This window comes from Columba livia, chromosome 17, assembly GCF_036013475.1.
Source record: "Columba livia isolate bColLiv1 breed racing homer chromosome 17, bColLiv1.pat.W.v2, whole genome shotgun sequence".
NCBI lineage: Eukaryota > Metazoa > Chordata > Aves > Columbiformes > Columbidae > Columba > Columba livia.
In genome coordinates this window covers 8057573-8084561 of record NC_088618.1, presented here as the reverse complement: position 1 = coordinate 8084561, position 26989 = coordinate 8057573, and the positions used below count along the sequence as shown (strand labels likewise).

Below are 26989 nucleotides of genomic sequence, written 5' to 3'. Positions count from 1 at the left end.
AGCCCGGGCGGGCGACAGCCCTCAGCGCGCGCTTCCCGCCTCGCACCGCCGCGCGCCCAGGCAGGGGAAGCGGGGACTGAGGGGGCGCTCTCTCCACGCGCACACGAACACGCGCCCCCCTGCCTCGCGCACAACGGCCCGCGGGGAGGGGGAGCGAAAGGGGGCGGAGCGACAGGGGGTGGAGCCAAGCCGCGAGCTCGCCCCGCCCCTTTCTCCACAAGGCCGAGCGGGGCGTGTGGGCGGAGCGCCGCGCGCCCCCCAGCTCGCGCGCGCCCCCCGCAGCGGCCGCCGCTTCTGTTCCTTCTCCCGCTCCCAAGGGGGCGGGGCGAGCGCGAGGGCGCGCGCGCGCGCGCCGTGATTGGCTGCCGGCGGCGGTGGGAGCGGGTTTAACGGCCGCAGCACCCCCGGGCCGGGGGAAAACAAAACAAAGGCGGCGGCGGGCGGGAGCGGCAGGATGCCTCGGCCGCCTCTCGGCCCTCAGGGCAGGAGACGCGCGCCCAGCTCCCGCTTATGACCCCCGGCTGCCGCCGAGAAGGCACCTTCGAGGCGAAGGAAGCCGCTCCCCCCGCCCCCCTTTGTTTTTCGGTGAGGGCCCGGCGCTGAGCCCTTGCCGGCCGCCGCGTGAGGATCGGGGGTCCCGCTTCTCCTCCTGCCCTTGTCCGCCGAGGGAGAGGGGCCCGGGAGCGCGCTGCTGCTCGGAGTCCGGGCTGGGGAGCGGAGCCGGCACGGCGCAGCGGTGAGTACCGGAGCGTGCGGCCAGCCGGCCCCTCACCCAGTTGGGAATTTTTTTGGGGGGAACGGGCAGGCAGTTCCGAAAGGAGCCCCGTGTTGCACCCCCGGCCGCGGGGGCCGTGGCTTCCTGTGCGCGCGGGGCGGGGGGCCACCAAGGCAACTTTGCTGGCGGGAGGAGGGCTCGGGCGCTATTTATAGCGCCTGGAAATGACGGCAGCGCTGCCTGCCTGCATGTAGCCTCCTCGTTATAGGGTGGGTGGTGATGGTTTACATAATTGGAGGGGGGGTAAGGCTGAGCTCGGCGGGCAGCGGTCCGGTGGGGTTTCCCCGTCGCTCCCTCCCGCCCTGCGAGGGCCCCGGGAGCGGTGCAGCGGGTCCCTGCTCGGAGTCCGGCGGCTGGCAGGGAGCTGGTCCGTGTTAGGGTGGCTGTGCACGGCTGTCCCCGGGCTGCGTGCCCGCGCTCTGGGGGAAACGAGCCGTTGTCCTGCGGGGATCGCTGCGAGTGGGAGAGAAAAGGCAACGGCGTCACCCGCCGCCGCGGCTTTGTGCTCCGGTGGGAGGGAGGAAAAGGCTTAAACACGCATGGAGCAGCTGCTCCCTCCCGGCAGGGAAACCGAGGTCTGGCTCTGCCGGTAACTTTCTAATCGCATCTTTTATTCCTGTTATTTCTCGGTATCGAAAGCGAAAATGAGGCGCCTGTATATCATATCTTTGAGATTTTTCTCGATGGAGTAATCAAATCGCAGCTTACCGAGAGTGTGTGCGTGGGCTTTGTCCGGCTTTGCGGGGCCGGTCAAAGACTCTTAAGTTTATTTTGTCACGCCTCTTGTTTTTTTTGAGCCCGGACAGAATGACGGAGACGCTAATTGCTCACACATCTTATTTCCCCATACGCGCGTGTGGTTCCAAGCAGCGCTGTGACAATCCCCACGCAGGCAGGATCGCCGCTTTCCGTGTCTGCCTTGCCGGTGCCCGGCTCATTGAGCGGAGCTACTCTCACCGCCCCCTGCCCAAGGCCGCCCCCCCGCCACGCTTATCGCGGTGTTTGTTTACACATCCGGGAGCCGCGCGGGGCGGGGCCGCCCCTCCGCCCCATTGGTCGTCCAGTGTCCCTCCCCGGTGACGTCACAGGGCGGGGCGCCGGGCCCGCGCTGTCTCTCGGGGGGCGAAGTGCGGGCGGCGGGACGGGGCTGGTCAATAATGATTCATCCCCCCGTTGGTTCTAGACTGGTAGGGACAGGGACAAGTCACCCGAAACATAGTCTGGACAGCCATGTAGAAATGGCTAGACGGCAGTCTCCGCGCTTCATTTTGCACTTAATATTGCATTTTCTTTCGAATTCCTTAGATCTTCAGGAAACCTGTCATGTGCATGATCAAAGCACAGACTGTGCTGTTGTCCAAGAATAAGAAAGAAATGGTTGCCTCAGGTTTTTGCACTGCTTTCCACAGAATGCTGAACAGCAGCTGTGGAACTTGATGCTGCTCGTAGCTATCAGAGTGAAGCAAGGTTGGATTTATTAATCGTTACTAGAACATGCTAAGAAATTATTTAAGTTTTGAACTTGCATTTAATATCCCAACTTTGCCTTAACATCCCACTGTTCTTACACTCTGTATTAAACACTTAGGATTGCCTTTTACTTGAAGACAGCAATATCAAATACAGTTTTATCAGAAGAGCTTTGGAATTCTTTAATTTGTGTAGTTGAAAGACTCAGTATATTGAGTCTGAAAGAGTCCAGATTGCCATTAGAAATATGAGTTAAAAATACTGTGAAGAAAATTATTTTCCTCTTATGTTCAACTTGCTGAACTTTTGCAAGCAGTGAACTCATGTTTCAGTTACTGATGGAGAGGGTCTAATCCAAAGTCAAAACATCTTTGCTTGTGGCACCTTTCGTTCTGAAACCCTCTTGTGTTTTTTTTGCTATTTCTGTGAATGGAAGCAGGATCTGTATATTTCTAACATTAAGAGTTCAAGCTGGAAATTTCAAGGGAACTTCCTTTTAACTTCCAGGATTGTATTTCTTATGTCATCTTTCTCGTACAATCTGTTGCCTCTAATAAATGTGGCTTAATATCTAAGTGTTCTACAAAAGCAATACTTTCTTTCAAACACAGTAATCAATCTTCCATTATATAATTAAATTATCTTGGTACAATACATATATAATACTTGTTCAAATGACTGCATTAATGAAGTTCAGTTCTTCCTACTAAACGGATTAATACTTCAAATATATTAATGTATCCCTTATCAAATCTATTTTCCTTTTCAGTGACTAACAAAAGCTTAGTCACTGTGATGTGTAGATAATGTGCTTTGGATGGCAGCTTGTTCCCATTGTTGCTTTATTTTTTGGTTTGTATATGTTCTGCTTCATGTCTTGTTTGTGGCTTATCTCTGCCTCTGCAATTCTTTGTATAAGAAACTTTCTTATAGTAATTCCCTCAGTAGTTCTTTAGTCTTTTCTCCTGCTGCTATCATAAGCCTAAGATATAAAAAAGATTGTGCTAGGCCTGCAGTATAGTTCACTTTTTTCAAGAGTACTTTTGAAGCACAGTTAATGCTTCCTATAAACTGTCTTTAATTTTTGTAGCTTTCATTATCTCTACTGCTATTGCTAGTACTCTGTTGCTAGAAGAGTGGTTAACTGCTACCTGGAGCACAGTTTACAATTGTGATAAGTGTTTTGCATGCTCGTTTTAATAGCTGGATCAAGATACTATAAATTCTTTATATTGGCTCTCGTTTCTGTGTTTGTGCTGTGGACCTACTGTGTCAGTCAGCTGATAGCTGATGACATCAGTGACTCTGCAGTGTTCGTGTCTGGATTGCACATTAACTTGCCACATATAGTGGTAGCTGTTGACCTTTGACAGATGAGTAGATGTTATGAATATTTAGAATCTGTAATTTTCAGGCAAAATCTGAAAAAGGCTTGCTTAGCAGGAAGATCCAGCCTTCTCAGTTTATGCATATAATGTCTCTTAAAGGGACTCAGAGAATTAAGAATGCAACTGGGTATTAATTGTGTAGAATTTACCTTTTATTAGTGACTGTGATTTTGGTAGTAGCATCTGTTAAGACTGTTCTGGTAGAATACAGAAGTCTCTAATTAGTTTTGGTCAGGACACTAGTCAAAAAGGTCTTTGCCTAAAGGCATAATTCTGCTGAGCTTAAAAGAGGAGGTCTGGATCCCTCAATAGGGTAGTGGCATCTTGCTTGATATTTGACTTAAAGCTAGATGCAATACAGCAAGATTTTTGCTGAAAGCCCAAGTGCAGATATCTGATGTGTGTTTATTGTTGGATATAGCAACTATTTTCCAAGATGTCTTGTCACTTGCTATATTGGAACCAACCACTGGAACTTCAGAGACAATTAAGTTTCTCTAATCTCCTGTATTTTTGCTGCATGGATGTCCTAAAGAACATACCTGGTATATTGTAGAAAATGCTCTAGTGTTTCATGAAACACTGTTTGAATCTCTTCCTTCATTAGACATGCGTTGGAGTAGATTCCACTAGCAGGACAGAACTGCTTGTTACTATGTTGAATGGAACTTGAATTGAGCAGCTTCATAGAAAAAAGAGCCTGTAGTATAACCAGGCATTTGCTCTAAATAACACTTTGCTTTGTCTCTAGAATTATTGGATAACAAGTTTATTCTGGCCTTGTTGTATGCTGCTAATCATTCTGCTCTTTTCACCTGCAGGTTGTGACTGTTTCTCTTCTGTCATTTGTGTGGAAAGTGCCACACACACTCCAGAACAACAACGGCTTTTGCTTGCATATTCCAGTGTTTCTTTTGTCAGCGAGTTCAGCAAAGTTGTAATTCTTCAAGTGCCAGCCCTGAGCTGAGTGAGGAGCCACCAGCAGAGATGGTAAAAATGACAAAGTCAAAAACGTTCCAGGCTTACCTGCCAAACTGTCATCGAACCTACAGCTGTATCCACTGCAGAGCCCATCTAGCCAATCATGATGAATTGATCTCCAAGGCAAGTGGTTTGTTTAGAGACCTCATGAATTATTTCTTAACCAAAATGGTTATCACTGTGTCATTGCTCCCAGTAGATTAGGGATGCAAACTGATGCATACTTCAGAGTATCTTCCCTGAGTTCACTCTTGGGTCATACATGTTGTGTACTGAGGACTGGATATATTCTGGAAACTTCTGAATGTGATGTAAAGGCTTATCTAATATATTCCCTATATTAACAATCTCTGACTACTGTCAGGTAGGTAGTATTTATGAGCAGTCATATCTGAGAAGTCTGCTAAGAAAATTATCAGAAGAAAGCATGGATATCTGGGTAGGGGTTACTCTGGGCATGGTTATTCCAGATAAAGATTGTTTTTTACTCTATTTGGCTGAAGGTCGCAAAACTGTTTCCAGAACATTCCACTGCTGTGAACACATTTACTTCTGCTGTATACCAGTTTCTGAGGAATGTGATTAACCAGAGATGTTCAAAGTAGTTGGACTGCCTAAACCTTAGAGGATGTGTGGATCCTTGAAACAGGCGAGGCCTGTCCTTCTTACCTGTTGCTGGAAGAAACCAAGATTTGTGATGTATGAAATACTTAGGAAAACTTTAAGTTTGGCATAAATACTTGACAGACTGGTTCATTCCTTGCTTCAAATAAGCTACTGACAGACTTGATCTTAATGGCATCCTGGAGAAAACAGTTGCTTTTCAAACCTCTTAATACAGATTGCTTTCTATATAACTGTTTTGTCAAATAAACTTTTTAGTGGCAAACCATTTTAAACTGACTTTATCTGTTGCTCTTGCCTGTTCCTGTGTTTGGCAGCTCTCAGGTGATGCTCGTTTTGAGTGCTGAAGAGATGAGGGGTGTTGAGAATGCTGCTACTTCTGAATTGAGGTTTTGTTTGCGTGAGGAGAAAGCATAACTGCTTGATTATCCTTTAAAGGGTTATCAGGGAATAATGGGTCTTCCCTATACTGCTTTTCCTGTGTTATTAATATTTTTGATCTTTGTTTAGGTCTCAAGACAACTTTTTAAATTCAAATAGTAAAATTTGTAACAGTTCTTGGCAGTGTTACTTATTGCTTGCTTGCTTACTTCTGCTCTGCCTTCAGTCTTTTCCTGTAAACAATTATTTTCCTCAACTTGGTACATGAGGCATGGAACTGCAAATGTGAAACAGTAAGCTAGCTACATATGTAAAATGATGTCAAGAAATTAAGGAGGACTTGTTTTACTTGTATTAACCTGAAAAAAGTTCCTCACTTTCTTTATAGTGATTGATCTTATTTTGTTTTGAGGAAAAATAAGAGAAATATTCAAACAATGTGAATGCATTTGAATTTCATTTATTTCCACGTTGATTTTATTTGAATATAAGGGGTCTTTCTGGCAACAGTGGATTCTAATTTACAAGCAATAATAGCTTCATTATTCACTACATGTTCTGGGCTGAAAACTAGTGGGAGAGGTTAATCTTTCCTGAGCTTCAGGTTGTAGATGCCTACAGGAAGAGAGAAACTTGAGATGTATAAATTCATCAAGAAAACACAATCCAAGCACACGTACCTAATAGCAAACTTTTAGTGGATTTAGATTTTTGCATGTCAAATAAACTGCCAGTTATCGCATGAGCCAGTTGTTCTCCAAGGTCTCAGGAGTTTTGGTCAGTAGAATATTTTTGAATGCTCTTAAGCAAATCACATGTTCATATTACAGCTTAATAAATTCATTTCAAACATGAAAAAGTCAAATTTTCAAACAACATAGAGAACTATTTTAAAAAAATCTATCTAGTAAAGAGGAATACGCTAAGTTGTTCCTAATGGTGTTGGGAAAAGTGTTAGATATGGATTTTGCTTTTTCTGGCTTCCATAATTTTCAGCGAAGACAGCTTAAAACATTTCTCTGCCTGCAGGTTGACCATATGCTTATTTGACAGCTGATCCATATTCTGTCAACTTAAGATTTGACCGTATTTTATTGCCTATATCTGTGTGATAATGAGAAATAAATTTAAATGTGAAGTGTGTCTTTCTGTATCTTTATAAAAATAAAAAGAAATTTCTCATCTGTTGTATTTGGATCATAGCTTTAGCAACCTCATCGTCCTTTAAGCTTAGCTTGTGTATTTTTCTAACGTTGGAGAAGTACTTAGATACACGAATAACTAGTGCTGTCCTGGGGAGTGGTGCGAGGAAATAAGATTTGATTTATTTTAAATGGAAACATAGGTTAAGCTGGAAAATAAAAACTGAAGAAATCCTAGACCATGTGTAGACAGAACCATGAAAGAACTAACAGATTAGTGTATGTGAACCTTTTTTCTGAAGTTCTCTTAAAGCGCTTTCATTGCACATAGCATGCAATGAAATGAGAGTTTTGATTTATATTAACAATATCTATGTTCCCAGTTCCTATACCTAGCTGCAGCAAAAATACTTAAATAACCCCAAGTGTAGCAAGTTGATTCTATATAGTCTAAAGTTAACTAAGAATAGTGCCGTTGTTGTGCTGGTTTGGGTTTATTGATGGAGCAGAGAATTGGACTGTTGAACCCGATTTCCTCCCTCTTCCATGCCTCACTTTGAGGGCCTAGTTAAAAGCTAAGCTCTGGGTAACACTAAATATGATTTTTTGGTTACAGATTGTTTCACTTTTTTTCCAAATGCTTGCTATACAATATCACTCCACAACCCTAGTGCTACAAACACTCCACAGCAGGTAAAGGCAAAGCATTTAGCTGTAACTGTTTAATTTGGGTCTTCTCCCCACCCCACATTTCCTGGATGCATGGTGATTGTTGCTTTCTTCTTCTGTGTGGTCAGGGAAAAAAGAGCCAAAGTATATGGTGCACTCTTAATTTAAAGCAGCTACACTTCCTTTCTGATGTGCTTTGAGGTATAAGCATTTGTTATACCTGACACCATAATGCTTCCAACTTTGAATGCTGTGAAATGAGTGGCGTTTCTCTTAAACATTTCTCTGTCAGGGAAAAGCGAAGAGTGCTGCGTATTTCTGTCAATCATCCCTTTGATTCTGGTCCTCAGAATACCAGACTTCAATACGGATTTGCAGTTGTTCTGCTTTTGACAACTGTTGATGCTAATTATCTGACAAGGATGGCAGTGCACACGAATCACCTTCTCATTTTATTTCTGTTCTGTTTGAGCAGCAGGATCTCTTTCTTCCCTTAGAATTAATCATCAAGCTCTTTTTTTTCCTTGTGCTCTTGCTGGTGATAAATTGGCAACCAAGAGTCATGGCAGTGGCTTAGAAATAAGAATGCAGACTAATAAGAGTATAAAAATGTGCTACCTGCACAAGTGAATTCATCATTATCTGTAGTTTTCATTTTTTTCTGCAACTATGAGAGGACTCAACATGTTGCCTTGTGTTGAGATCTGCTTAGTGATTAGAGCATATGTTTCTTGATATTTTCACTCTACAACCTTGTGTTTCTTGTGTCTAGGGAGGAGCTTGTGGAAAGAGGAGGAATGGGAAGAAGGCTTGAATGGAATGGGAAAGAGGAATGGGAAGAAGGTTGAGAACAAGAGTCCCAAACTGGGAAGTCATCAGAAGTAGAGATGCTGACAGTCTGTAGAGCTGAACACATGTGCATGTCTATGAACAGTTGCCATAATAATTTATAATCCCAGTCATTTGGGGAAAACACTCATTTGAAGGATGCACAATAGAAGAAATACCAAACTGTAGATGACTTTTAATTGAAATAAGTGTAATTTTGGAGTGGTGGTAGGTAGCTCTTAGGCACTACTGATCTCCAGTGTTAACAAGTCTACAAGTACTGTTTGTTCTGTTTCTTTGGTGAAGCCTTCAAAGTGAATGTTAAACGTTAAGAAGAACTATTGGACTATACCAGTTTTCACTGTGCTGGGGGATGTTCAGAGGACAGGGAAAGAACCCACAGCTTTTTTACTTTTTTAAAGAAGCAAATAAGTATTTTTAGAATAATATCCTGCTATGAGTACAGGCAGAGAAGTAACTTCTACCAGTAAGTAACCAGAGGCCTTAACAAAGAGCAAGGCAAAAAGTTAATGCCACAGGAGGCACTTGTTTGATTTAAAATGTTCAAATAGCACATAAAAAGCAACCAAACAGTATATGTTAATAATCCCAACAATTTAAATAATTGATGTAATTGAGTTTGAAGGGAAAACCTCTACAAGACTCTTTGAAGTCCAATGGAGGTTGCCACTTGTGTGGCCTATACAAAATATTATATGTATGCCGCTCTTATAGCGTTCTAAAATGAGTTTTGTGAAAGGCTTAACTGAAAGAGCTTTCTTCTGGTTTGTTTGTACATGGTAGCGAATGTGCAGTGATTATTAGCAGTAGTTAATGTTATAGGAGGCATATGTTATGTGAAGAACCTAAGTTTTAAAGCACTTGAGAATGGCTTGTACCCACTGAGTTCCAGTAATTGTTTAGCAATTCAGTCAAGGTCCAACAAATTACAAAGAAATACAAATACCTAATAGAATTTTTGAAGCCTCGTGGATGTATTGCAAAGGATAATGCTCTGTTACTCAAGGTTGGCTGCTTGAAAGTCTTCTAAATCATCTTACAAAGTGCCTTAATGCTGGGGTTGGAAGAAAATCTGGATTATTTTGTTTAGATGCCTGTATAAATACTGTCACTTTCTTCTGTCTCATTCATTGCAAAGCATATCTGACCAGAGGGGGAAAAAGTCATATGAAGTCACAGAACAAGACTAGATGTGTCAATATTTTCAAGAACACACTCTGCATAAAGGTACATATACATAACTGTCATTGACCTCACTGGGAAATCCTCGCACCTCATGGTTAAATTTAGTTCTCCAAGGCATTCAGTATGTCTGCTGTTTTATCATTGATGAGAAGGGAAAGTCTTCAGCTTAAATAGATGCCAAAATATTTTTAGCCTTGCTAAGCAATCTGTGTTTTTGTCCTCTGCTGTTTAACTGATGAGTTCAAGAGGGTTTTTTTAAGGTTTTATTATCTGTAAGTAAATGTGCTGTTCTTAGCTTGATTCAATTTGATAATCTCCTTTGCTTATGATATAAGAGTACTTGTAAAGACAGATGGGCCTGTTGTATGCTTGAAGGCCATTTTTGTTCAATGCTGAAAATATTGAGAATGGGCCTAACTTTATAAATATTCTGGTGATTATTTTCTTGAAGAGGCTTCTAGTTTTTTGGGTTCTGTTTTTTTCTCTTGGGGGAAGAATCTAGTTTTTGGAAGAGAAGCAATCTCCAGAAAATATCCAAGAACAGATTTGAAGGCGTAAAGGAGCTGCAATGTGTGCAAAGGAAGTGTTCTTCTCTATGGGTATTTTGACATAGTTATTTCTGAAATAGATGATGTATAAGTCAAGATAACTTGTCCTGCCGGACAAAGTTTTCACTTCAGGAAGGATTTGCAGTTTTGAGGGTGTAATATTTTAAGGTTATTCTCTACATATTGAACGTTATAACTTCCTTTTTAAAAATAAGTAAATAACTGAATGAAAATGTACTTCAAAAAAATTAATACATGTTAAGGAGTCATCTTGAACTTGCCTAGAAAGGAGCTGAGCAACATTATATCTAGTTGTCTGCAGTATTACGGAGTTTGATCTGACAGAAATACCAACTGGTACAAATAATTTTTTCTCTGATAATTTTATTTGTCTGTAGCTTATGTTGAATTCAGTTTTCTGAATTTATTTCGCAAATCTTGAAGTCACAGGATATTCTTACAGTCCCTGGTGCATCTTACTGAGAGGGTAATTTCAGACATTAGAGCCCTTACATATGTATTTCTGGTTTACCTTAAAAATGCTACCCCTAAGAATACTGTCTTCTGAATTTCTGAGTAATATTTCTTTGAATTGAGTATTTGTTCAGAATACTAATTAAAGTTCATCTGTCTTGGCCTGTGAAGTGAACTGTGGCAAATTGAAGGAAACTGAAGAAAACAAAACAAAACAAAACAAAACCCCTTTAGCCTTCTTTAATGTCCATTCTTTATTTTTCCATGTTATGAGTAGCTTGCAAGCTGTGCTTAAGGAACGTAGTGTTAATGCAATTTTGACTTGCTTATAATGCCTGCAATACCTTTAATACATGAGAAGATGCCAGTTTCGCTGGATGTTTTCTGTGCTGCATGATCCCTAGCCGCACAATCTAATCCCGGCTGTGGGGAATAATTAATTACATAAGCTTTTTGGTAGCTTCCCTACCCATGCCCTTAGGTATGCCTTAGGGCAGTTGATACATGTTCTGCTTAACTGATACTTCCTTTTCTCCTCGGTAAAACAGTTAATCCTGGTGTTAGAGGTAATGATGCGTTTAACTTAAAAGCACAGGTGATATCTAATTCTGCAGATGTGTATTGGTGTATAAGTGAAACGTTTATAGAGTTTCTTCAATACAAAATGTATTGCTGACAGAGGTCTGTCAGGTGGCTTGAAGAGATCATAACACCAAAGTATTGTTGCAGTCGACCTTAGTATAGTTCCCAATCATGTACTTCAGGCTGTGCTGAAACACAAAGTTATGGATCTTGTAGATCTTCCTGTAGAATTGGACAACTAGTCAAAGATGTGGATTTTCTAGGGAAAAAGTAATAAATCACTGCAATATTAATAATTGAGGACCATGAAAAAGCAGACTTAAAGCAAGTTTGTTTTAACTGTGAATCTTAGTTGAACCCAGCTTCGAAGTAAAAATCATGGTTGATGTGAGTTGTGGATGACAGTTGGTCACATTCGCCACTTTCTTCTAATCCCTCTGTACTGGGCGGGACGCATATTTAAGACGCAGTTCTAATGGAATGTTCTGCTTTGGTTGTGATTGCTGTATAGCGCTAGCAATCTTGGACGTGCCGAACAAACCTTGCAAAGTAAAAGTTTGCGTTTGCATAGCTGATGTTTACTCTTCAGAAGAGCCGTTTGTCTGGAGACTGGTTTGAACAGTTATGCCTGTTTGTCCTTGACGCTGCCACTTAAAATATTCTCTTCCTTTGAGGAGCTGACACACAAGGTGTTTAACCTGTCAGCCTCTTAAAATTCATATCAGTATAACTAAATCATACAGTGCAGAGTGTGAGAAACTTCTTGCCGGTAAAAAACCAAATGTTTGTTCAGTAGTAATTTTTATTCTGGTTATGCAAAATAACTCAGTTTATAGCCAAGTTACAAGCTTAGCAAGCAGCTCGGGTGCCAAAATGAGTTGTCCCCTTTTTATTTCTAGTAATAGGATGCATCAGGAAGTAGAGCTCTGATAATGAATCTTTCTTACACCTGTTAGTAGGTGGACTCTACATGTAAATCAGATGTGCATGTTTTTGTGTTGTTCAAATAGTTTTTCTGGGGAAAGGAATGTCCTCAGTTATTCATATGAATAAGAAACTATAACTGCGAAGCTCTAACAAGTTGAGAAATTAATAAGAAAAAAGGCATGGGAATGTAAAAACTGGTATCTTTATAGTACTTTTACTTCAGTCAGCTATAATAGTTCCACATGGATGGATTGCAGACCATTAAAAGCTCAGTGGCACATGGATGTTGTGGTTTGACGCTTGTTCTAAAGGAAAACCGGAGTTGCCTAGACCCAGATTCTGTATTCCAGAACACAGTAGCACAAGTTGCCACAGGTTGAAGTTATGTGTGAGTGATGTAAACATGGAGGAACTCGTTTTTCCCAGCTGGACTAAGAAACAGTTGTTCTATAACATGTAAATACAATGTTTAGCCTCTAAACATGTATGTAGGCGAGAAAGATGAATCAGCCAAACTCTGCGAAGAAGCAGCTAGGGAAGGGGGGAATGGAGGAGCTTTTCATGGCGGGGTGTGTTTGAACAGATTTTTCTTTCTAAGCCCACTCTCCCAGGAAAAGGTTCTGGTTTGTGTTGCTTTTCCCTCTGCTCTACCCTGATAATTCCAAAAATTGGAAGGTAATGAAAGTAGCTGTTTCTGAGGGGAAAAAACCCTAGGAGATTACAGGGATAAAACAACCACGAAAGGTGCAAGAAAAGTCATATTTAAAAATACATCAGGAATAAAGAAAAACTAAAGCAGTACTTTCCAACCTGTGGTTTGTATTTCATTTGGCTAGAACTTTTTTCAGCTTATGAAACAAGAGAGGGGAAGGGCTCCTTTTTCTGCTATTCCTGGCATCCTGTTACTGCCCTCTGCTTAATTTTGAGAAATGCAGGGTCAAAGGAGAGCTTTTATTAGGTGGTATTAAGTCAAGACTAAACATAAACTTGGCAGAAATAATTGCATAAAGTAGTCCAAAAGGTCTCTTGCCTGTTGATTTGTTTTGTAGCCTTTTTCTTTCCCAGCCAGCTGGGAAACTTCAAGTATGGTATATAAGCAGTTTTAAAAGTGATTGTGTAGCACCAGACAACCCCCCCCGCCCCACAATAATTTGTATGCGACTGGCATGTGTAATTACATGTAAATACAGAAAGTAGCACATGGTTCATTTAGTAGGAGAGAGTATTGGTGCAGTTTGAAAAGAGATTTGTGAATTCTAATTTGCTAAATAGAGTTTTTAAAGCAGGGAGGAGAAATGGCTGCAAATTTTTAAATGTACGATTTTTTTAGAGTAGCTTAACCAAAAATAATGGTCGTTGTGGCTTTGAAAGTTCCTTTCCTTAATTTCAGGTACATGAAAAAAGGGAGTTATACTTTAAGTTTACTTCTTAGTGAATAAAAGGACCTTTAAAGTGTTTCCTTTGCTTTTTCTTAAATTTTGGGGTTGCACAACTGAAGTTTTCTCTCAGTTCATTTATAGTTTACTCAGGCTAGTTATTTGTTAATGGGTGGGTTTTGAGAGTGTATACACGGATAGTTTTTGTCTCCATCTGCAGTCAGCATTCTCTACTTTGTTATTGATTGTGAGACACTGGCTCTAATTTAGAGAGCATCACTTATTATAGATACTACAGATTGTAGGGTTTGTACCATTCTGTCCGTTTTGTGATGTGTTCTTAAGTATCTCAGGAGAACCAAACTAGCGGTGGGTCGGTTGGTTTGGTGGTGCGGTGTGCGTATTACTTTCTGGCAGAGCTGTTTGGACTAGACTCAGCTGAGTCTCTCCTTTCAAGGTCGCTCTTACCTGAAGTTTTAGTTTTCACTGTACCGCATTTTTTTCCTCACCTTGTGAAAAATAAGACTTGCAGTCCAGAAAAATGGACAGAGCACCTTTCCTTTTGTCTTTGCTGTAGATGAAGAAGTATGTTCTGTGCCCCAAAATCTCCATTCAGTCATTATTTTAAATGGTTGCCAAAATAATACTGAAATATTAATGCTATAAACTGTTAAGTAGAACTTCTCATCTTAAGGTGAGATGTTATGAGTACCTAAGGGCTGTATGTAACCAGTTACACTGCCACCCTTGCTACATCCACAGCCACAGATTTAACATCTTGTTGCAGTAAATAATCTGGTTAATGTTGATCAAAAAATGTTCATTCATATACATTTCCCTTTTACATATTTTTTTAGAAACTGTTCTGAGTAAGTAGTTAAGATACAACCATTACTCGTGTTGGTAATCATTAAACTGGCAAAAGATCTATTTTGGTGTCAAGTGACTTCTAATTATATAAGTAAATACGTATGAGAAGCAGAATCCATTGCAGAAAGGTCATTTTGCCTATGGTTCCATGCCTCATGCTACTAAAACCGGTCAAAAATATTCAAGTTGAGATTTTTCCTTCCAGAAACCTTCCATGTTGATCTAACACAGGTTTCAGAGAAGTTGGTCTTTGATCTTCAATACTAGAACTGCAAGAATTCTTTAAAAAAGTGGTACTGCCTCTTCAGCATAGATGAAAATGTTGATTTTCTTAGAAAGTAGGTTAGGGAAGGGAAATTCTGGGGAAAAAAAAACCAAGAAACACAGACAAAATTAATACTGTTCAGGTATTTTTAAAATGGAATTCAGTATGGAAGAGAAAAAAGAAAAACTCCATTTCAGTGTGATCCCGTTTGAATGGGAAATAATGGCTATGTCTGCAGTTCAGAAGAAACAAATCAACAGATGAAAGCAGTGATGTGTCTTACATACATGTTTTGATGTTTTACCTGTGGCTGGATCTGGTCTGCTCGTTAAGTTTTGCCAGGATGTTTATAGCTCAGGCCTTTACATCTTCTTTAGCGTTTGCAGAGTGCACAGTGGAAGAGCTGCTGGTTTAGTTTGGTCCAGAAAGAACAAAGCTGTAGTTCACAGGCATTGAAACTGCTCTGCAAGCCAAACCAACCCCCATCAGTGTGGCTGATCAGCGATTTTCTACTGTCCTACTGCTCTAAACTAAAATATTAATTTAGATTCAGGCAATGGAGTCTAACAGTCATCTTTTGTCTGTAGTCTATCAGGAATGTGAGAGATGTGAAAGTATATGGCTGCGCTTAGGTGTTTGATAAGAATAATTGTATTAAAATAAAGCTGAGCTTACAAACTGATCAGATGCGTTTCCTGAATACAGTGTGCTGGTTTTATGATTGGTCCAGCATTTTGCCGGACTTACATCAAATGATGCAATTAAATTGAAATAAAGCATCTTCTGCTGGGTGCAGTGGGAGAGGACAGAGGAGATGGAAATAATTCCCTTTGAGTTAAAAGCAGATATTAATTAGCATGAAGGATGTCCAGGAAAATGAGAATTGCTATCTTGCATTATAGATGTTTGCATTATAGACATCTTACATAGAAAAATAATACTTAAAACTGTTGCTAAAAATGTAATGTGACTTAAAGTAATTCCCTTGAAATAGTTTGTATTATGTTTATATGCTTACTAACATGCCCTTCTGGAACTAATTTTTTGTTTGGTGGAGTTTTTTGTGGGTTTTAACAAATGCAATTTGTTTGTTTGTTTGTTTCAGTCCTTCCAGGGCAGCCAGGGGCGCGCCTACCTCTTCAACTCTGTGTGAGTATGTTGTTATGGTTATGCACAATACATACAGAGTCTAATCTTTTTTGTACGCTTCATACGTGGAAAGCAGTAGGAATTAGTTTAGCTGCACTTTGCCCCGTTCTTTTTAACATTGTCTTTACTCACCAGCAATAGTTACTACAGACCTACCTCCCTCTGCACATATTAGTTTATCTTCTATTTTAAGTAATTCTGCTAATAGCTGAAAGTTTAGGGGAGGGTGTTGATTTGAAATTCCTTTTGTGTATGTAATGATAACTGTCTTGAATAAGAGTTGTCATCCTGAGATGGTCCAGAAATGAAAATATATTGTGTGACTGTAAATTTGCTTTAGAGAACTCTGCTGTAGTCCAAAGAAGGATTTTCCAGTGTGATAGTTAGGTACATTGACAGGTTAATGTTCCAGCAAATTTGGTACATTTTAAATGACCTTGAATATTGCAAATGTGCTAGAGGCAAAAGGTCTCTGTGATCTTATCAAGCCTAATATTTGCAATTTTAGGCACGTCCTACCCATGATATAGAGCTTTTTGAATTTGCTAATGGATGTATTTTAAGTTTCTAATATGCAGGATTGCATTTTTGTCTCCCATTTTTTCAGCAGTTTATTGTGTTGCAGCATTTTGGAAAAAGAAATGCAGTTAAGTGTCTCAGTCTATTTTAGACCAGAATAATGGAACTATAACTGCAAAGGATTTGATTGCAGATCTTTGAAACTCTTTTTGTAATGTAGTCCTTCAGTGGTTACTTGGGACTTTTGGTATAACTGTAATAGTAAGAATTGGTAATAAAAACAGCAAAAATGGCAAAATTTTGCTCTCGTATAACACTGTCTAAAAATTTGTTTAGATTTGCCTGATGTTTTCTGCATAGACTCTTATTCATGAAAAAGCCAGCTTGATGCAGTACTTCATGGGATCTTTTGTTTTTATATTGCTGGTTGTTCATCATGGCTTAGTCTGCTGATCTGTAGCAAAGAAATGTTTATGAGGCTTTTTCCTTGCTGCTATTTTGGAGCTGGTTCTAAATTCAGCTGTTGGTGCTGATTTACTGGTACAGATTTCCATTATAGAGGTCTCAAATTGTTTTTGAAGAAAAGCCCAAAACTGTAGAGGTGTCCAGTTACTGCTTAGTGCTCTGTTCTCTGAAACTTTAACTGTTCAGCCTGTCTTTGTTCATGGGAGGACGTGGGCATCACCGACAGCTTGCTCTTTAGAATAGCCACTTGAAAAAAGAAAAAACCACCCCATTTTTTCTTCCTGTCCTTCAGCTCAGTGACACAGAGGAAGTTACTTTTACAGCATTGTAGAAGTTAGGGACTTTTAACTATTACTTGTCCTCCAGAGAAAAGGTGGATACCAGGTAAGAAACGAAACTCCCGTGCAGTTAACATAGAGTAATTTCTCCTTCTTTTTCAGGGTAAATGTGGGTTGTGGTCCAGCAGAGGAGCGAGTTCTTCTGACAGGCTTACATGCTGTAGCAGATATCTATTGTGAAAACTGTAAAACCACTCTTGGATGGAAATATGTAAGCAATATACTTAAGTCTTCAATAAATGTTTATATGTTGAAGCACAGATATTTGAATAGGCCATAGAGCAGCATCTATACTGATAGTTAGGTGAGTTAGTTGTAGTGCTTTTGTATATATCAGACTCTAACGTAGTTTTGTTTCCTTATATCTGCTGGGATGTTAGAGTAGATAATAACTTCATTCTCGACTGCAAAGTAAGCAGGAGCTAGAGGTGCTAGTACAGCTATCTAGTACAGCTAGTACACCTATTAGAGAGCAGCGTAGGGGAAAGGGACCTGGGGGTCCTGGTGGACAGCAGGATGACCATGAGCCAGCACTGGGCCCTTGTGGCCAGGAAGGCCAATGGCATCCTGGCGTGTATTAGAAGGGGGGTGGTTAGTAGGTCAGAGAGGTTCTCCTTCCCCTCTACTCTGCCCTGGTGAGACTGCACCTGGAATATTGTGTCCAGTTCTGGGCCCCTCAGTTCCAGCAGGACAGGGAACTGCTGGAGAGAGTCCAGCGCAGGGCAACAAAGATGCTGAAGGGAGTGGAGCATCTCCCGTGTGAGGAAAGGCTGAGGGAGCTGGGGCTCTGGAGCTCGGAGAAGAGGAGACTGAGGGGTGACCTCATTAATGTTTACAGATATATAAAGGGTGAGTGTCATGAGGATGGAGCCAGGCTCTTCTTGGTGACAACCAATGATAGGACAAGGGGTAATGGCTTCAAACTGGAACACAAAAGGTTCCACTTAAATTTGAGAAGAAACTTCTTCTCAGTGAGGGTGACAGACACTGAACCAGGCTGCCCAGGGAGGTTGTGGAGTCTCCTTCTCTGCAGACATTCAGACCCACCTGGACACCTTCCTGTGTAACCTCATCTGGGTGTTCCTGCTCCATGGGGGGATTGCACTGGATGAGCTTTCGAGGTCCCTTCCAATCCCTGACATTCTGGGATTCTGTGATGCGTTTTCTTAATGTTAACTTAAAAAAAAAAAAAAAAAAAAAGGGCTAAAATTCTCAAAGCAGTGAGAACATGGAGAGTTCTAAAGCAAGATCTGTCATGCAGTGGATCTGCCCATTCCATTAATGAGAAGTTTACTCCTGTTTCCTTCTCAATGCTCTTAATCCTCTCTTTCCTCCATCCCACCCTTGATTTGGTGTAACCGATATGGGATGTTAGCCGGAATGTCTCCTGGTTTGTATTTTTAATGGAAGTTTGTTTAAAATACTGCATTTCCCCAGCTTAATTCGGTGTCTTGATTTTTCTTTTTTCCAGGAACATGCTTTTGAGAGCAGTCAGAAATACAAAGAAGGAAAATTTATCATTGAACTTGCCCACATGATAAAAGACAATGGCTGGGAGTGAATTATAACCTTTTTCCTTCTGTTTGGACAATATTCTGTGGAACATGCTTTACAAAGACTAAAGCAAAGTAAAGGAAGAGCTTGGCTAGAGTGGCCCTGGGAATATCACTGAACTCTGAAACCTCACAAATGAGTAGTGTAGTGTAAGTGGCTATTTCAGGCCATGTTTGCCTTTTCTCCTTGTGTAAGTTCCCTCTTTTTGTACGTGTATTATTGTGTGAACAGTTGTTTTGGAACATTTTGGATGACCTTTTTCTAAACTCTCTCAAACTAGAGAAACAGTTCACTAATTGAAAACGGATTTTACTGGTTAGCATCTATCTCTGACCTATGCCTTTAATGCTACCTTCTGCTGTGCATGCTTCTTGCCTAAACACCTACACTCCAGTCCTGTAGAAGTTCTATACCTGAGCAGTCCGAAAGAATGTATGGGATGGGGTGCTTTTTTATATGTAGCAATTTCTGATGTGTTTGGCAGTGAAGAGGATGCAGTATTGTAGTTATTTCTTTTTTTAAATTTGAGTGTACCATAACCTGTGTACATCTTGTAGGTGAATTGGTTAAAGGTACAGTGCTCACCTAAAAAATATTTCAGTTGCACTGACTGAAGTTAGCAGGTCTCAACTTGTTAGGAAAGGTTATGCTAGAGGTTTGGTATCTTAACGAAATACCTTAGAAGGATTTAAAAATCAATAATGCTATAGAATATGTTCATTTAAGACCAATATATTCCCTAAGGAGTTTGCTGGATAATAAATTTATAAAACTATAGCTTGCAAGATTAAAAAGGCAAAAAAATATATGCATCTTCTATTTTGGAAAAAAAAGAAATTAGTCGGTGTATTAAAAAAAAATTTTGGTACTGTACCTTTGCCAGTAACAGGGACTTGTGCATCAGTAAAGTTTTATGGCTGGTTCCATGTAACTGTATAGTCCTAATGCACTGGACAAAGAGGTTGATATCAAGGAAATTTGCTGAAGTATTCTGCTTCTGCTACCTTTGAACACAAATATTTATTTTTGTGAGAAATGGCCAGAGCCTATGACATGAAAATTAATATAGAACCTGTAGAAAAAGGAGGGGTAATAAGAGGGAAGGGAAGTTTGACTCGGTTTTTCATAAAATAACAAGATAGTTTTTAAAACTTGGGGGTGGGGAAGGGGTTTCTTGGTTTGCTGGCTAAATCATCCCCAAGTACCTTTTTAATAGAAAAATTTGTATGAAACTTGTCTTCTCTTTTGTTCTCACGCTGTTTCTTAAATGGAACGAGTTAATGAGAGAAACTTCTGGAAAGTGTATGCACAATATTAGCTGCTGGTATCTGCATGCAAATTCTGAGCAACTATGAAAGAAATGCTCTACTTAAACTTGCTAACTTTATTTTCAAATTAAACAGTCTCCGAAGACCTTTTGTATTTTGATCCTTTCAATGCTTGGGGACAAAATATTTGGAAAAAACCCTTTAACACTACGTAAGTACTATAACTGAACAATATGGAAGCCTTGCAATACAGAATCATTTTCTCTCAATAACAATTCTAATATTGCACCTGCAAAATTTAGTCATAGGTGCTATTGCTGCTGTTATGTTTTTGGGAATCTCTGATAGGCTTTCTGAACTCTGCTGCACTTTAGAAATTTTGTCATACCTGAAAAATTATGCCAATGGGTGGGGGCAATACAAATCTTTAAAAACCAGCTTTCCAGTGTCTTCATGGACAGAGAGAGAAGAGAGTTCACCCATGTTTACGCATTCTCTGTGGTGCAGGCTGGCTACACTGCATTCAAGATGTTGTGGTGAACTATACCTAGAAACTAAAAACAGAAGAATTGGAGAAGTAGTTAAAGCTGTTGGTTTCAGTCTGGAGACCTGAGGTGGTACAGTCGTGTTCAGTCTGGATTTTGTGGCTTACATGTTTACTAGTTCATGTTCACATCGTCAGGCTTCAGAGTCTCGTTTTTAACAATCTTGTTGATGCAAGAGATGGGCTTTGCTGTTGCCTGTCTCTTGATCTTTTTGACCTGGAATTCTTGGGACGTTATTTTCCTCTATTGTAATGTGTGTTGCCAACAAAGGTGGCACTAAAACTTCTGTCAACAAAAAGTTTGTGTTGGCTTCAAAGTCCAGTTGCAACGTTGATACTTGTGAACACGCTGATGTGAAGTTCATGTCTCTTTGGGCTTTGCTTATTTCCTGGCTACAGCCTTGTTGAAGCAGTACACTGGACTGAAGACACAAGTAATGGCTGCTTTTCAGTAGAGAGCTGAAATTAAAGGAAATATATAAAGTATTGAAGATTTTTCTCTCTAAAATTGGGGGTTTGGCTATCTCTTGTTAGTAAGTTAATGCTGTCTGTAACACAGTCTGGTTCTTACTTAGAAATTCAACCTCTTTCTTCAGTGCATTATTATATTTCAAACTGGACATTTTCACCAAAACCTTAATTAACTTTGATGCCAAAGGCTGGGACTTCATCGAGTGTTTAGCACATAGAGCTTCGGACTACTGGCACAAAGAGTTAATGATCTATATCTGATGTTTATGGCTTTTAAGAGAACCAAACAAAGCAATATTCGTTTTGGTCTTTTGAGAGTTTATGCTTAGGAGGAGTAAAGAGTAGAACTAACACAATTGCTATTTCATGCTGCCATGTAACAATTCTTGAGGCTCACTCTATTGAGGCTATCTGTGAATTTTCTTCCTGTGTTGTTTGGCAGCATCAATGATTATTTTCTCCCCTTGTAAAGATGTAGAGAGTTCTTGTTATTGGTTTTGGTGAAAGTAGAATCCAGATAGAAATGGCTGCTGGCTGATGTGAAGAGGTCAGTCTGGTCACTGAACCTTCCGGCAGTCATTTGAAAGAAAAAGAAACTTACTTGAAAAAAAATTTTACTAAAGCATTTTCCCTCTAACCAATTTTTGTAATATATTAAAGATTATATTTAAAGTTTGTATGTGTTTGCTCTGGGCAAGTTTACTTCCCCTCCAACTTGAGCACTTTTGTTACTTGTACTGGTTATTTTTATTGTTGGTCTTAACATTTATTTTGTATTTCATTTTTTATAAACTGTAACAAAAAGCTTTTGTGAACCTTTGTTTCTTGCTGGCTCTTTCTTGGACCAAATGAACTGACTATGAGCTGGCTTAGAAGAAATGTTCATTGGGATGCATAGGAATTTGCTAGCAAAAATGTACATGTATTGAAAGTTGTTTTTTCTCTGAACCTCTAAAGCCACGCCTGTCCTAAAGTAATTAATCATAATTTGATGTGACTTTAGTAATCTGACCACACATGCTCTGTCTAGGTTGGCTGTAACAGTGGTGTCCAGGACTGGGTCTGCCTCCAAACACTAGAGCCATTCTTTGGCTGGTTACTCCAAGTACATTTTGATTAATAAAAGGTGATGCTGCCATCTGTAAAAATTCTATTAAGTTGCAAACTTGCTGTGAAATAAGCTGCAGAATTTGGTGAGAGATTGTGGGCACATCAACCCAATCGCTCTTTGCTATATGCCCAGCAGTTTAGTAATCTCAATGTCATCTGCCAGTAAAAAGGGCCAGAATATTAATTTCCTTTGTTCATTGTAAGCTGTACAATGACGGACTGTGTTAATGAAGTTTGTTATAATTCCATCTTATTTTCTCACTAGCAAGGCCCAATGCAATGGCCAATCTGAGCGGTGTGCCTTGCATGCTTGCCATCGCAGTCCATGCGAGAGGAGAGGCAATACAGTCTATGAAATTTCTTTGAGTTAAAGTCTGGCCTCAGAGGTTCTGGCAAGTAGGCATCACTGTGCCCATAACCAGACGGTCATCCAAATTTCTTACTGGTGTATTGAGTTAGTGCAAGAGTTCATGAATGCCGTGTACCATTTTTGGTGGACTTAGGCTTCCCTTTGACTAATGCTTGTAGAGCTTTTTCTGCACGCTCATCTCAGCAGTCAGATTGCAACAGTAGTGACCTACAGTCTCGCAGACCAAATTTCGAACATCTCTATTCTTTGATATGACATTGAGTGGAAGAAGCTGTCAAATTATTGTTAAACTTTTTGGACACTTCATTGTATTTCCTTGAGACTCATGTTGAGCCAACCAGCAGTACGAACACTCAACGCAAAAGGAACAGACACTTCAGAGGTTTCTTTTAAAAGGACTGTTACAAATGGTTTAAGGCCTAAAGCATGAGTCGTAAATGGCGGTTGAGTTGTGCCTCATTGTTTCTTAAACTCTTTACAATGCTTTCTTTTACAGGTGACATGGCTGTGTTGCTGTTTTGTCCTAGCAATACTGTACATTATTTGTTGTTTCACTATATTGTATCTACTTGAGGTATCACAATAAAAGCTTTCAATTGTTTTGTTGAGTTACTTGTTATTTTTGTGATGTCTTTTCTTGCTTAATTTAGATTCTCATGCTTTTTTTTTCCTCTCTTAAAGCCACAGAGAAACACCAGTGCTTTTAGTTGCTCTTAAAAACTTCTAACCGTTGGTTGAATCTGATTTTTATGTGTTTTTAAGAACGTCACTAAACATTTGTTCTTTTTCCTTTCACTGATCTTCCTAAAAAATAGAAAATTGCAGTGCTACTTTTAGAGCTTTGGCCTGTTCGGAGTCAATCATGGAACTTCTGCAAAGTGCTTTCAAAAAGAGGGTCAGTTTGTGCATACCCCAAAACCGACTTTCAGAGAAACTATAGGAACTGTGTGTGTTTTCTGTTGCGGTGTCTGGGTCACCGTAGACCAGAGGAGTGCTCTGAGCACTGGCACTCAATCTGTTATTTCTGCTTTAGTTGGGAGGAACTGCTGTAGTTCCTCTAATCAAATTAACAGTCTTCTCACGTGTTAGTGGAGTTAAAGTCTCCACTGTGAGTCAGTAACAAGGATGTGGTGAAGATGGGTCTTCTCCATCCAAGAACCTAGGTCATAGTGGGCTTCATATTGACTCAGATGTAGGTGTTTTATTTGCAGGAGACACGGTGTGCTGCGTGCAGGGCTGTGAAGGGCTCCCGCCAACAGTCACACATGAACTTTCCCTAATGATCACGTCAGTACATCACTGGGTGTCCATAGCAGCAGGATTGACAGTGGCTGTCGGGTTCTCCAGTGGAAAATCTCTGTGTAAAACAGCAGTTAGGGTAAGAAGGGGTGATTAAGTAGAAGGGAAATGATTACTGTGATAAGGTGGCTACTTTACTGCTGTAGCCCCTTTGCAGTGAGGGGACACTTGACTCATGTTCAGCCTGGAATCCACTGGAGCCCGACGGTCCTTTTCAGTTTGAAAACGGAGTCTGTGGCCCTCATTGACCATTTAGTAAATTGTTACACCAACCAAAGTGATGTTTTCTCCTGCAAATTAAGCTGTAGATGGTCATACTGATCTTAATGATTATGATTACAAAATCAAACTGGGACTTTATTATTAAACACTTCATATTTGAAAGACTTCATATTATTAATTTGAAAGACTTCAACCAATACCTCAGTTTAAACAAATCCCCAAAAAAGCTCTGTTGATATACTGATAGTAAAATATGCTTTAAAATTTCTTAAAATTGCAGCAAGGGAATATTGCAGTGGTTTAGTTTACTCTTCCGTTTGATAACGGGTGTAGGATTATCTTTAATCACATTAAACCATGTGAAATAAATACTTTTCAAGGAAGTGCTTCACATCAGACTTCCTTGCTAGTACAAGATGTAGGTGCGTGTTAGGTAATAACGAAGTGGTGATGAAATTTTCCTGGAAGCTCTGAACTCCAAGGTAGGCTAAATTGTGTCATTGTGATAATTCAATTATTTTTAGCATGCTAAACCAGTAGGGTACATAAAATTCAGATTAAAAATGTCAGTTGTTTCCATTTGAACGCTTTGGGTGAAGTAGGAAATTAGCAGCAAGGATTCATGTAGGATTTTGGGGGGAGTTGGGGTTTTATTTGGTTTAGTTAAATGTTCAATTACTGAACATTGGCAACAGTGCATCAAATACGACCCCTGTGGACTGCCTGAGGCTGAGAATGAAGTCATTCGGTGCAGGTTTATTCAGTGTCTCTTCAATAATCCATCATTTCATCTCACAGAGGGATGAGGATGCTCTACATATGAGATCAAACAACATTTCCATCTTGAGGAAATGGAAGATAGCCTGCTACCCTTTCTTTTATTCATGCACTTATAAGCTGTCATCTCAGGCTCCTTTTTTTACTTTTTAACCTTTTCTTGGCTTTACTGTCTTAGAGAATGATAAACTATCTTACCAGATCCAAAAAAAAATAATATATATATACATGGATAAAAATGGCATTTTTTGAGAAATTTATGAGTATTCATTGAATAAAACCCTAATTTTTGACATGGGTGTAATCAAAGTAGTAAAGATTCAAATAACACAGATGTATCTTTCATGTTCGAGATGATCATAGTAATATCCTGTTGAGTTCTGGTGTAGTAGAGGGACTGTAAAAACACCATCAGCAGTTGGATTACCAGAATGATCCTGGCAATGTGAACTCCAGTGTTGTGTCATAACAGCTGGAGGATCTCTGACTTTCAGATAGACGCAGATGGGCAGATGCCTTATCTACAAGCTGGGAACCTTCCATTTTATGCCTTTTTGCCTCTGTTAAATTTAAATAACTGGACATTAGTCTCAGCTAAGGGTTTTTCTCTCATGCATGAAACTCTGGCTGTAAGGTCAAGCAGTACGTCTCTATTTACAAAATCCAGTTATGCTAAACAGGAAAACAGTCACAACTAAAGGGCTGCAGTTTGGTTACTCTGCCCATGTGAGGTTTCCTTTCTATTTTAGTCTCTTTCTCTGCCCCCTCCCATGGCTCTTCCCCATAGGGTCCAACCCATGGAGCAGAGCAGAACACCTGGGCTGCCACTCGCACCCCTGACAAGCAAAGCAGCTGTGGATTAACTGAGGCTGGACAAAGTAATTCCTTGGCTGTGAAGCAGCTCTACTGAGCCATGGAATCGATGAGCATTAACTTGCTTCTCGTCTAGTGAACGCTGAGCTAACTTGAGGGTTTGGCTCTGTCAGTTCTACAGCGTTGCAGAATAAGACTTGAGCTGAGGTCACTCACTGCAGCGCTGAGGGTCTGAGATGCTCTGTGACCCTGGCAGCAGTTTAATCTATGCTCGTGTTATGTATAAACCTGATTGCACAAAGAGTTTACCATAGTAAAGATCACTCTAGAAAGATAATGTAGTCTTTTCAGTATTTAACAAAATAACGGGCAGTTCTTGCTCAGTCTGATTTCTGTATTTTAGTAGCAAATAGCACAGTTTAACTTCTTACCCAAATAGACTTCAGAGGTTTCAAGCTCAAGCAAAGGCAATGGCAGGATCAAACTAGCCCTTTATTCAAAACTGAATTTGCATCCTGACATTAAAATGTATACATGTATGCAAATTCCATCACAGCATGGAACATCGTGGCTCATCCTCTACCTGCAAGAAGGGATGCAAATGTTATTTAATTTTCAGAACACCTTTATGACATCATTAGCAATGATCATCTGCTTTATTTTATACCTGATGAAAGTTAAGTTAGTTTTACAAAATAATTTATGAGCAAAAGCCTCTAGTTTGGGACCTAGAGCTGATGACAGTGCAGCAATGGTGTATGAGCATCTGAAAAAGTTTTCCTGCTCCTATGTATCAAGGATTAAATCTTCAGTGGATTAAACAGCAGCCTGATTGCTGCTGATTTCGCTAACCTTTCTATTCTGCGCATGTCTGTACAATACATATGTCAAAGCTAGTGGCCTTGTCCCTTATTGCGTAAGGCAGACTATTAAGATCATGCAAGATTACAGCCAATATCATATTTGAATTTGTCTACATCCACTTCTGATCACACACTGGATTTCGCCCGGTTCCTTTGGCCCTAGAAACAAGAGCTGACCTGGCACAGGTACCTTCAGTGTGTTCAGGATGACGGCTCATTGTGTCAGTGTGAGAATGGGGAAGGGATGTGACTGAATGTGGTCAAAGTTTTCATTTTTTTTGAGCTTTGGGTTGAGTGGCATTATCAGCTTGGTTTGAATTGTGATTCAAGTTATTTGTCCATTTAAAAGTGAAATCAAGCTTCTTTCTGCGTGGTTATTCAGAAGGTTTTACTACTGAATTTATGACCTGCTCTTCACAGAGATACAACACTAAAAGTGAAAAAACCCTAAAACCCGACTGCAGGAGCTCTGTGCATTGTCTGGTCAAATGTTTTTCCCCAACTTTCTTTAAAAGGCCACTAGAAGTCAGGGATCTTGTGACGGGGAGCAGGGCTGCCAAGGGTGAGAGGGGCCTGTTTTGCAATTGGGCCTGGGGGGAGAATTGCTACAAGCCAGGTTGCAGATGTAAAATGTGCTTTTGGGGACTGGGGGGATTTCCTAAACAAATATAAAGAGATTTTCTGCCATGCACAGGGGAAACCTGTTGATATTATCACAGTG

General features: G+C 40.3%; 1 protein-coding gene across 4 annotated transcripts; it reads left to right on the top strand.

The window, feature by feature from the left end:
* The first annotated feature begins 327 nt into the window (after positions 1-327).
* Positions 328-22902, top strand: YPEL1 (yippee like 1). 4 transcript variants are annotated; one of them, XM_065033085.1, is made up of 6 exons: positions 427-736; positions 4455-4737; positions 8203-9506; positions 15612-15655; positions 17080-17188; positions 18449-21410. In XM_065033085.1, the coding sequence occupies exons 3-6, from the start codon at positions 9447-9449 to the stop codon at positions 18536-18538; spliced, it is 303 nt and encodes a 100-aa protein (XP_064889157.1). In that variant the 5' UTR covers positions 427-736; positions 4455-4737; positions 8203-9446; the 3' UTR covers positions 18539-21410. The 4 variants fall into 4 exon arrangements, with proteins under 4 accessions (XP_064889156.1, XP_064889157.1, XP_005515232.1 ...); XM_065033084.1 differs by lacking the exon at positions 8203-9506 and having other exon boundaries at positions 328-736; positions 18449-22902; XM_005515175.4 differs by lacking the exons at positions 427-736; positions 8203-9506 and adding an exon at positions 1907-2242.
* The last annotated feature ends 4087 nt before the right edge of the window (positions 22903-26989 follow it).